Source organism: Penaeus chinensis, chromosome 27 (genome assembly GCF_019202785.1).
Source record: "Penaeus chinensis breed Huanghai No. 1 chromosome 27, ASM1920278v2, whole genome shotgun sequence".
Taxonomy (NCBI): Eukaryota; Metazoa; Arthropoda; class Malacostraca; order Decapoda; family Penaeidae; genus Penaeus; species Penaeus chinensis.
This window is the reverse complement of record NC_061845.1, coordinates 9,206,990-9,218,507: the sequence shown is the minus strand read 5'-3', so window position 1 is coordinate 9,218,507 and position 11,518 is coordinate 9,206,990. Positions and strand designations below refer to the sequence as shown.

At 40.4% G+C, this 11,518-nt stretch overlaps 1 protein-coding gene across 4 annotated transcripts in view; it reads right to left on the bottom strand.

The window, feature by feature from the left end:
* Positions 1-1,682: 1,682 nt before the first annotated feature.
* LOC125039415 (serine/arginine repetitive matrix protein 2-like) overlaps positions 1,683-11,518 on the bottom strand; it is a 17,115-nt gene continuing 7,279 nt past the window's right edge. The window contains exons 3-10 of one of the 4 annotated variants that reach the window (XM_047633307.1): positions 7,296-11,518; positions 6,613-6,813; positions 5,990-6,427; positions 4,734-4,961; positions 3,449-3,624; positions 2,975-3,158; positions 2,230-2,389; positions 1,683-2,043 (exon numbers count right to left, since the gene is read on the bottom strand). The exon at positions 7,296-11,518 is cut by the window's right edge and continues 2,051 nt beyond it. In XM_047633307.1, coding sequence (XP_047489263.1) covers positions 1,802-2,043; positions 2,230-2,389; positions 2,975-3,158; positions 3,449-3,624; positions 4,734-4,961; positions 5,990-6,427; positions 6,613-6,813; positions 7,296-11,518 — 5,852 coding nt within the window. In that variant the 3' untranslated portion in view covers positions 1,683-1,801. The remainder of the gene's footprint in view (positions 2,044-2,229; positions 2,390-2,974; positions 3,159-3,448; positions 3,625-4,733; positions 4,962-5,989; positions 6,428-6,612; positions 6,814-7,295) is intronic. The other 3 variants (XM_047633308.1, XM_047633309.1, XM_047633310.1) reach the window with 3 other exon arrangements.

Genomic DNA, 11,518 nt, shown 5'->3' with positions numbered 1-11,518 from the left:
GTTTAGAAATCCTGATTAGTGAATAGGATCTAGTGAATGCAACAGCAACAACCTCATTTCTCTATTATACAAAGCTGCCAAGTGTATAACATTACTATACACATAATACTTAAAATACAGATGTCTTGATAGTCAAAAGTAATGCCTATGTTACTGGCTTATATATGCATTGTACTGCCTTTTCTATAATTTCTTTAATGTGATCTTTCCCTACCCATTACTAAAAAGCTTCCTGTATTCTTCAACTCATATATTGGATCATCCAATCTCCTGTTTTACTTGTCTCTTGAGAGTTGGAGCATATACCATGAAGGGCAGCTTGTAGTGTATATTTTCAAGGAATGCTTAAATCATACAGAGACATATATACATCAATGTGTACATGTATGCATGCATGCATATGTATATGTATATATGTATATATGCATATGTGTATATAAATAATATATATATACATATATATATATATATATATATATATATATATATATATATATATATATATAAACATATTATGTATGTATATATGTATGTATATGTATGATATGTATATGTATGATATGTGTATGTATGTATGTATGTATGTATGTATGTATGTATGTATGTATGTATGTATGTATGTATGTATGTATGTATGTATGTATGTATGTATGTATGTATGTATGTATGTGTGTGTGTTCGCGTGCATGTGCGTGTGTGTGTGTGTGTGTGTGTGTGTGTGTGTGTGTGTGTGTGTGTGTGTGTGTGTGTGTGTGTGTGTGTGTGTGTGTGTGTGTGTGTGTGTGTGTGTGTGTGTGTGTGTGTGGTGCACCTGTGTGTGTGTGTGTGTGCGTGCACCTGTGTGTGTGTGTGTGTGTGCGTGCACCTGTGTGTGTGTGTGTGTGCGTGCACCTGTGTGTGTGCATGAATGTGTTAAATAACAGATGGATACGAATCTAAAAATCCACAAGAAGCTTTCTTTCTCAATAAGAGTAAGTTTGTAGTTTCAAATGAATAAAGGTAATATCTTACTTGTAAATATTCTATTAAAAGGAAATTCATATATACTATTGAATATCTGAATAATCTAAGCGAATCCATTCAGATTATAAATATTTTACAAGTCAATTGTCATTAAAAAGATATTCATATACATGAATGAATACCTATATCATCTGTGAAAATACACTGAGAATAAAAGAAAAAAAAAAAAATCTGGCAAACACTGGTATAGAGTTAAGGCACTCAAATAAATTAGATTTACTGTCAGTTGTTGCCTTACACTTCAGTTTTCTTTTTCTCCTTAGACCATTTTCATAGCTGTGATTCTATTACTGCCCACAATGAACATTCTTCTAAGTTCAAACTTTTACTAATAGTACTAACCAGATGCAATTCATCCAATCATTTTGTCAATTCATATGGGTTTGTCTTTAAACAGTAGTGACACACTCTGGAGGTTAAATCCTGGACACTTGCCTGTATCTGTAGTACCAAATTTTTCATTGGCATTCAAAATATCATGCACTCTCTTCACTAAGGGGAACTCTCCAATCATGCACACTGAACAACAGCCGAGTTCTGACTCCGAAAGTCTTTGGTTTATGATTTTATGATTATTCTTTTCCCATAAGAATATGAGCAAAAATATATTCACATTGCTAAAAGGGATATTCTGAATAATTACATACACATTTTACAAATTAAATTCATATCAATTTCATTATAGACATAATACTTCAATTTACAGCAGACTTTCAGAAAAGTTCTCATTCTTGTAAATGAACGTGTCGTAACAGCTCCTTGATTTAACATCATTCAATTATTTCTTTGCAATCTTTTGAGTTGATACAGCAGACTGTGATGTTAGTGGAGTTGGTAAAACATACTGCAACTGCTGTCCAGCTGAATAGACTGTGGTGTAGACATAGCCTGGATATCGCAATACTCCTGGGGAGACTCCACTTAATCCACTTATTGCTGCTTGTGGCTGAGTACCTGTCCCTGACTGTAAGACCATTCCACCAGGCACTGCAACAGCACCCTGCTGGCCTGATGTATAGGCTGTAAAGATTATAATAAAATATCAGTCAAACAAGCATAGTAACCTTTTCCATCTATTTTGCTGATCTGTCTGTGTCATGCATGTGGTAATACACAAGCAGCTAAGATATGAGAGAGAAACCAAGAGAATGAAAATTGTATTACACAAAACATTTAAAGTTACATCAAACAAAACAAAACACATACCATATGCTTGCTGCGGCTGTTGCGTATAGATTACAGCTGTTCCTGGAGCAGTGTAACTATAATGGGTGTAACCAGGATACAGTTTGATGGCAGCAAGAGGTGGTGGTGAGCCAGGTGGTGGTGGTGGAGGCGAGTCATTGTCGTCATCATTCACGTTATACTAAATAAACAAATAAAGTATCAGTCCCTGCCATTAGCAGGAAGGAAAAAAGCCAGACATGATATGAAAAGATAAAGGATAACTAAAGAGATGAGAAAGATAAGGATCTAAAACTCATTAACCACAGCAATAATTATAATACTGTTTATATATGCTAAACACTGAACTACACATCTCATTGGGCATTCTTTTCTTACTTAACGGTCAGACGTATCTCATTTCCAAAGATACATTCATTGGTTTATTACTTTCAAAAAGACCAAAAGCTTGAACTGTTAAACATTCAGATGGTAAAAAGAAACAATTCAGTGCCTATGGCCTTTCAGATATGGTGTTTCATCAATATCTAGTTTAGAGTGAATGTTAGAGATTGCACCTCCTCTCTTCAATCAAACATTTCTGAAGTTAATTTATTAAATCAATCATTTCCTGAAATGCCTTTGTTACCTTTGCTGACTATTTATTTACTCTGTGTTCTTGATTGACTAAGCAACTAAACAAGAGCTACATATAGTGTACCACAGCCTTGCTATTTCCTCAAGCTTTGGCTTATTTTGACAGTTTAAACTGGTAATAAACACCTACCTGTTTTATGATTTTGACTTTGACTTTCCGCTTCTTGCGCAGTTTCTTTTCCTTGGTCTTAGTGGCCTTTGCTGTTGGGGGAGGTGGGGAGTGGATTTCCTCACCACCAGAAGGAGAAGTCCCTTCCCCAGGCAGGATTCCGTCAGCAAACTTGACCGCTTTGGGACGATAATCAACACGATATCTGTAAAGAAAAAAGTATGATAGTATGAGTTAGTCTTAACCCAGTGTGCACAGGCTTTTTTGGCGGCCATGCAGTCTGCCAAACAGGTATGTGTGTATGGACCACATCTGTAGGGATGCTTGACATGGCATCATGGTAGATGCCACCCACAAACAAGGGGTTAAATGAATCAGAAATGATTAATGAAAACTATATATAACACACACGTTCTTTCTCTTACCATAAGAACAACAATCAAATGTGTCAAAACATAATTTAAAATCATATCTCCACACCCAGAAGCCATATACCTGTAACTTGGGCTCATGAGGATGCCCTTCTCAGCAGGCGGCAGAGGGACGGGTAGGAGCCGCCGTTTTTTCCTCTCACCAGACTCATCATCCTCATCCTCCTCCTCGTCATCATCTCCAAGAACCTCATACTCAGGTACAGGAGAACCAATCACTGGCACTTCTGACATGGCTTCCTGTGGAGACAATAATTTTTTTGGGGTAATTTATAGGAATCATTTGGCCTGAAGACTGATGCAAATGACTGTATCATAATAATAATACAATAGTAATAACAATAACAATAATAATAACAATAACAATAATAATAACAATAGTAACAATAATAATAATAATAATACTAATAATGACACTGATAACAATAATGACAATAATAATAATTACAAGCTGATAACAAAATGCAAAAAAATATATGTATATACCATTAATGCTTGTGTATCTCTCAAAATTTTAAGGCCAAACTTTTAGGCCCAAAAGATGGGGATTAATCTATTCATGAGGAAAGCTTTATCAGGTAGAAATCCATTGTCATAGTATGACTGAATAGGCTTGAGTTTCAGACATGAAAACTATTTACCAATTACTGCTAGTAACCCAATATTCATGAAATATCTATCAACTAGTAAGGACAAAAGCTTCATTGTGTTAAGTATAAGCTTACAATATTATAATCTGACTAATTTAAGGACCTACCAAACTTGCTCATTTTCCCCCATTCCCTGACAGCTAACCTCCCTCATCAGTTGACTAGATATTCTCATAAGCACACATTTCAAGGAATCTGTTTGTGTATGAAAACTTCAACAACACTGGAAAGTCCCATTCAGAAAAATGGGCATTTATTCAAAACAGTACCAAATTAAACACAGGGAGATAAAGTGAATCAAAGTGTTATCCAAAACAAGTCAGACAATTTGATTCATTCTTATATTTTTTGTTTCCATGCAAAACAAAATTATTGCATATTCACGGGCTTGTGCCATCATTTATAACATTTTTTGTTTTTGTTTTTGTACTGCACATAACAAGTACTGACTCCCATTTTGCTGCAATGTATTATTAGTGCATACTATTAAATCATTTTGCTTACTTACTGAAACCTGTTATAAAATGGAATACTTATGAAAGTAATTAGACAGAACAGAAATAGCTTTATCCACACTCTATCTTTCTCTGTCCAGATATAGAAAGATATTCAAAGTAATGTATGACCAAAAGTAGATGTGTTTATAAGCACAGAAAAAGTAGCATCTCAAATTTGTTTTTTCACTCTCCACCAACTTACCCTAATGAGAACTTCATCCTCAGTGTCTGACAGTTGTTTTTCCAATTCTTCTTGCTGTGCCAGATCCCTCTCCCTCTGCCTATCCCTCTCACGCTGTCTCGCCTCGCGCCTGGCTTCTCTTTCCCGCCTCCTCTTTTCCTTCCTCTCTCTTCTTTCTTGCTTGGCCTTTTCCTTCTCTGCGGCAGCCACTTCTGGGTCTATGACAGTGTCAGTAATGCCAGACATCTGCTGCGAAAATAAAAATGGAGCCAGGTATTAGCTAGGGTCGCAACTGACCTTACATGATAATATTTACATTGACTAATGCTCAAATATAAGACCCATTATTTCATGACTTTAGTTCCATGGTGCAGGGAAACGATCTGAGCACTTTTTAAAAATTAGAGCAAAAATTATTTGCTTCTGTCAAAAAAGAAAATAAGAAATGGGAAGAAAAAAGAGAAAGAGGGAAAGAGAAAGAGTTATCTAGAGTAGACAGATTAGGCTGTAATTTTTTTAAACTATGAGAAGGTATAGCTTTCTTCCTTCAGGAAATCTGTGGCTAGACTTTGTCCATGGTACTTTTCATATCAATCACATTTTCATGGTGACTTTCCAAAGATTGGGATTCTCACTAAATTTAAAAATTACTTTTTATATGTGTGTGTGTGTGTGTGCACGTGCGTGTGCGTGTGCGTGCGCGTGCATGTGTGTGTGTGTGTGTGTGTGTGTGTGTGTGTGTGTGTGTGTGTGTGTGTGTGTGTGTGTGTGTGTGTGTGTGTGTGTGTGTGTGTATGTGTGTGCGCGCGTCTGTGTGCGTGCGCGAGCGTGTGGGTGTGCGTTTGCGTGTGCGTGTGCGTGTGCGTGTGCGTGTGCGTGTGCGTGTGCGTGTGTGTGTGTATGTGCATGTGCGTGCGTGTGTATTTATTTATATATAAACATATACATATACATATATATACATATTTATATATTTATACATTTATATATTTATATATTTATATATTTATATATTTATATGTATATGTATATATATATATATATATATATATATATATATATATACAATAGATGCCTGGATGAAAACATAATTGGAGAAGGTATACTGCATATATGATATATATATTTTTTTATTCTATACCTCTTTTTTTTTTGGCCATACTCCATTCCTGCCATCAAAAGTAATTATTCTAATAAGGAAAATGAAAGAGATGCATCCTTCCAGAAAATCTCCAACGAACCAAACCTTCCCAAGCAGAGACTCAAAAATCACAAACCTGTTGGATGAGGGAGATGAGGTGGGCCACAGGTAACCCAGCTGTGTGAGCAGAGGGGGACAAAGACATCAGGGCTGGTGTTGGCCCTGACAGGGTACCTGAAGCCACTGCAGCAGGTGAATTGACTGTAGCTGTGGTGGTGCCTTGTGTGGCAACTGGTGAGGGAATGGAGGAAGGGACTGGCATGGGGATAGTTGATGGAACTGAGGACATGAGGGTCGACCGGGATTTTCCTGGTGAGGAATCTGCTGGAGAGGCTAAGATGGGTGCTGTAGACGAAGATGTAGGGGGTGGGACGGGGGCCGGGGATGACCCCGACATGCCCACCACACCTCCAGCCACTACCTGCACCACACTGCTCATCATGCCCCCATTGGACACTGGGATCCCTGGCACCATCTCTGCACCCAACATCTGCATGTTCTCTGCTGGCACAACCTGGGGAAGGGAAGTGGGAGATAAACATATCTGGAATCTAGGAAATTATGTAATATAAGCACAGGCAATCTAAAGCAAAATCTCTGTAGAGCTATCTTCATTTTCACAGCATGAATAATCATTATCACATCACAGACAATATATAATAGTATTCACTGAATAAAATGAGCAACAAGTAATCATACTTGGATGACATTTCCGGTTTGGACAATCATCGAAGATGGAGTGGGGGTAGCTGACGGGTCCTGCGGGAGCACCTGGAGCATATTTCCAACCTGTATGACCCGAGAGGATGCTTCACCACCTATGCTCTCATTCCCACCACCACCACCACCATCACCTCCACCTTCACTACCACCCTCATACGCATAATGAAACTGGTGAACCTGTCCGTGGTAAATATAACACCACTCTTGTAAGCAGATTAATGATTTTCATGCAATCTCTTGCTATAATTTTTGTTACTTTCTCTAGCAGAGTTATATTAATTTTGTCTTAGTATCTATTACTGGTTTACGTGGTACTACAGATTTGTTAAAAAGCTTATTAAGCTTTTTCATTTTCCCTCCCCTATTATTCTGCATATTTCTTAAGTTTTAAATACTAGTATCAGAATGTAATTACAATTAATTAAAGTAAATGCAGGATACACATCATTTTGGAATAATAAAAGAACAAGAATAAAAGACAGAAAAGTAATTTGTACTTCATTCAAATTTAGCTTTACTAATTATCTGTAAGGGTATATTTCCAAATTTATTTAATTCCTAAATTATTTAAGCAAAGCATCCTATCTGTCTTATCACTGCAAATAACTAAGTAATTTCAGTCTCAAGTTTGACATTACAAATTCAACGTTAAAACATACCTGCACTGGATGAGCTTGGTATCCCCAATTATAAAGATGACGTGCTTGGTGCTGTTGTTGCTGCTGTTGTTGCTGTAATCTTTTCTGTCTTTCTTCCTCAACATCAAGGCCATGCTCTTGCTGCAATCGTTCATCCAATGACAGGCGTCGTGGAGAGTCTCTTGGTGAGGTTGAAGGTGATGACTCCCTTGTCATTCGTCCCAGCTGTTCTCTTCTGCCCGTGAGTTCAGAGTCACTAATAGTGGAGTCTGCATCAATCTTAATAGTGTCCTCATTACGACTGATATTCCTAGAGTGCTGACTGTAGTAGACCTCAGGTTCTGGTTTGCATCTTGGACTCAAGGGGCGGCTGACCCAGCGCTCTGACTCATCATGGTTATGCTCTCGATCTTGACTGTGCTCCCTCTCCCTGTCACGTGACCACTCCCAGTCATTCCATCCACGATCATGATGTTCATAGTCACCATTGTCAATACTGGGAGACATTGACCTCCTTGGCGATCTTCTTGGGGAATGTCTGGGGGATCTCCGAATGGGTGACCTTCGCGGCGATCTACGAGGAGACCTTCTTGGGGACCTCCTTGGTGATCGCCGAAGAGGTGACCTTTGCAGAGGTGATCTTCTTAGAGGTGACCTGCATCCAGGTGATCTTCTATGAGGTGACCTTCGGAGAGGAGACCTTCTCAAGGGAGACCTTCGTAGAGGAGAACGCCTTGGTGAGGATCGACGAATAGGAGACCTTCTCATTGGTGACCTACTTCCTGGTGACCTACGTATAGGGGATCTCCAAAGAGGGGAACCAGGAGACGCTCTGTGATGAGGGGACCTTCGTGGTGATCTTCCTGGAGACCTATGTGGGCTCCAGCGATGAACAGGACTGTGCTGGTCTCTTCCGGGTGAATAATGAGGCCGACGTTCTGGGCTCCTGTAATGGGGACTTCTCCAACCTGGACTCTGAGCACGTTGTCTTGTAGGACTTCGCCAACCAGGGCTCTGTCCATGCTGCCTTGCTGGGCTCCATGAAGGACTTCTGCGGACAGGACTATGATGGTGTACAATCCTGCCATCCGGACTTCTTGAATCAGGACTGCAGCTGGCTCTATAATCCTGTCTGCCTAATCGACCCTGAGAATATCCTCTACGTTCATCGTGCAATTCTGGCGACTGTGATCTTTCTAGAGTTCGTTTTGCTGTCCTCTCTCTTCCAAGATCACTCTGATAACCATGTTGCGGTGACCGGACAGATTCTGTTTTTTCTGACCTATCTGGAGTTCTTGGTCCATGGTGTAGGGTAGGTATTCTTTTCTCTGGACTCCTACTATGTCTTGAATCAGGGCTAGCAAAATGTGATCCTATTCTATCTTCTCTTACAGGGGAGGGACTTGGACTGCGATATCGCTTAGGAGACCGTCTTTCCCTTGACTGTCGAGGGGCCAAGACACGGACTGGGGACTTTGCTTCCCTATTTGGACGTACCGACCTTCTTGGACTAAATGTCTCCATTCTCTTGTTTCTTTCAGGACTTCTTTGCCTCTTAAACTCTGGTGACATTTTTCTTTTCCTGTCTGGAGATCTACGGTTTCCAAGCTTCCTTGGGGACCAACTACGTGATCTTGAGTCCCTAGATCTTCTTGGAGATCTACTTCTTTTTGGAGACTTGCTTCTCTGGGGGGACCTACTCTGTAAAGGAGTACGGCTTCTCCTTGGAGAACGGTTCTTTAATGGTGTTCTGCTCATCCTTGGGGATTTACTTCTCTCTCTTGAGTGGCCCCTCACTGGTGATCTTTCCCTTTGGACAGAGCTGCTCCTTGATGGTGATCTCCGTCTCTGTGGTGATCTGCTTCTCTGCGAAGATCTGATCCTTCGTGGAGATCTTGATCTTGATCTCCTTGTTCGCCCCTTAGACACTGGCAGGCTCTGAGGGCTATCCTCTTTTAAGCTTTTTGCTTCTTGCATTTCATCCTTTGAAGATTCCCATGACCTTGATGATGTTGGCATGACCTTCTGTGCATCAAATACATCAGATGTCTCTGCTACCTCTGATGACTGATCCTCATCATCTTCATCAACAGGCTTTCCTCTAAGGCCCTCTTCTTCTTCTTCATGAATGAATTCCGGTAATAATGGGCCCTTCTGCAATCGTTTAAGACTGCCTTGTTTTGATCCTCCTAGCCTAAATGTAATCGGTATAGAACGAGAATTCTTACTCATATCTTTACTATTATCATCCTCTGATGCCTCAAGGTCACAGTTCTTTTCCACCCATTGTGTTGAAACCATTCCAGTGGTGTCCTCAGATTCATTCTTAGAATTTTTTACTGTACTGGCTTCCTCATTTGCTTTTTTCTGACTAAATTCATTATCTAGGTTTAATGCTGAGCTTGGCAGGGGAACCGACGTGGGAGATAATAAAGCTACAGGAGGAATGGACTGGTCCTGAGATGATGGTCTGGACGTCAGTTTTGCTTTATCTGGCAGTGACTCCTTTGGTAAAGGCAAAGGTGGTAGAACACCTGTAGGTGGAGGAACTGATAATGGCGTAGGTGGAGGAACTGAGAGAGGAAGAATGGAAGGGGGAGGCACAGACATATGAACATGTGCTGGAGTTAGAAGGTTTGGTCCCCCAGGTGTAAAAGGCAACTTTGATGGTGGAGCAACAGCCTGTGTGGCAGGAAGCCTTGTGTGGACCGATCCCATGGAAGAGGTATTCTGTGGCATGGGTGGAGGAATGGGTAAAGGTACTTGCCCTTTGGGTACTATTGGAGATCCAACTGGCATATGGCTTGTCTGCTGTGAACTTGAGATTGTTCTTGCCTGAGGTACTGGTGGCTTAACTGATGGAAGGGGTATTCCTGAAGGAGGAATGGGAATCTTCTTGAGATCAGGCAGTGGCAGAGGAGGGCCCTTTGGAAGTGATCCTGGAAGTGGTGGGATAGGGATGTTCTGGACAGATGTTGGAGGCAAAGGAATCTGAAGTGCTGGCGATGAGGACAGTGAGCGAGCTGGTGACTGACTTGGTGACGGCGATGATGATGACGGGCTTGGAGACATGGACATGTTAGAGGGGCTGTACCTCTCACTTTCCCTGCGAACCCTGTTTTGACTCTCCTCGTTTTTGCTTGGTGGACAGCCAGCTGGAGGGTATGGGATGTCATCCAGGGAAAAGCTGATAACCTCTGATGTATCCACTCTCTTTTCATACAGTTTGTTACTCTTAAAATCCTCATTGTCATCCTCACTAGATTCTGCTGTTGAAGTTTTAGCTAAATCCGGTTCAGACACTGGACTGGATGAGCGACTCAAGTCACAATATCCAGAGGTGTCACTTGGCACATACTTTGCAGAATCAGCCTTTCTGGAGTCCTTTTCTGACAACTTTGATGAATAATACTCAGGAGATGATGAATCGTGAGATCTCCATGACTGATTAGTATCTGAATTCAGCTCTTCTTCAACCCAATTCTTCCCTCTATTTCTATGACCTTTTGATTTTAATATCCTCCTGCTCTTCCTGTCAAGAGAATCAACACTGGCGTCAGAGGACAGAGGGGATGGTGGCTCATCCTTTCTTTTCCAGTCATCTGGAGAAACACTACGATCACTATCATGACCTTGTCTATTTGCCAGTTTGTCTTCACTCTCATCACTACTACCTCTCCTTGGTGGAGTGTATGTTGGGCTGTCTTCAGAGTCCTCAAATGTATGGATTTTCCCTTTTGCTTTAGTGTCACTTACTGCATCTTTGTAGGTTTTCTCAAACTTTCTGTCTCCAGATTCAAGCACATCTTCAGGCTTTATTTCTTTTTTCTTGTAATCTTTACCTCCATCATAATGCTTCCTTTTCTCAGGCCATCTACAAGCCTTTTCAGTTTCTGGTTCCTCCTTTCTCTCCCATTCCTTTGTATCACTATCACTTTCTTCTCTATCTCTTAGACCACTGGAGTCATACTTATCTTTATATACTCTTGACTTGTTTTTTTCTGTCTCTCTTTCTTTTTCATTACCTTTATCTGTCTCTGAACTCTCTCTAACATTTATTCCCTTCATTACTTTCTGATCAAGAGTTCCTTCTCTCTTCTCATTTCTTTTTACCTCGCACAAATGTCCTCTGTCAGTCTCTCTCTCTCTGCTCAGCTCCCTGGATTCACTTCTCTTTTCTCTCTTCCCTTTTCTTGGTGTATCAAGCATCTGTTCACTTCCAGCATCTGAATCACTGTTTCCCC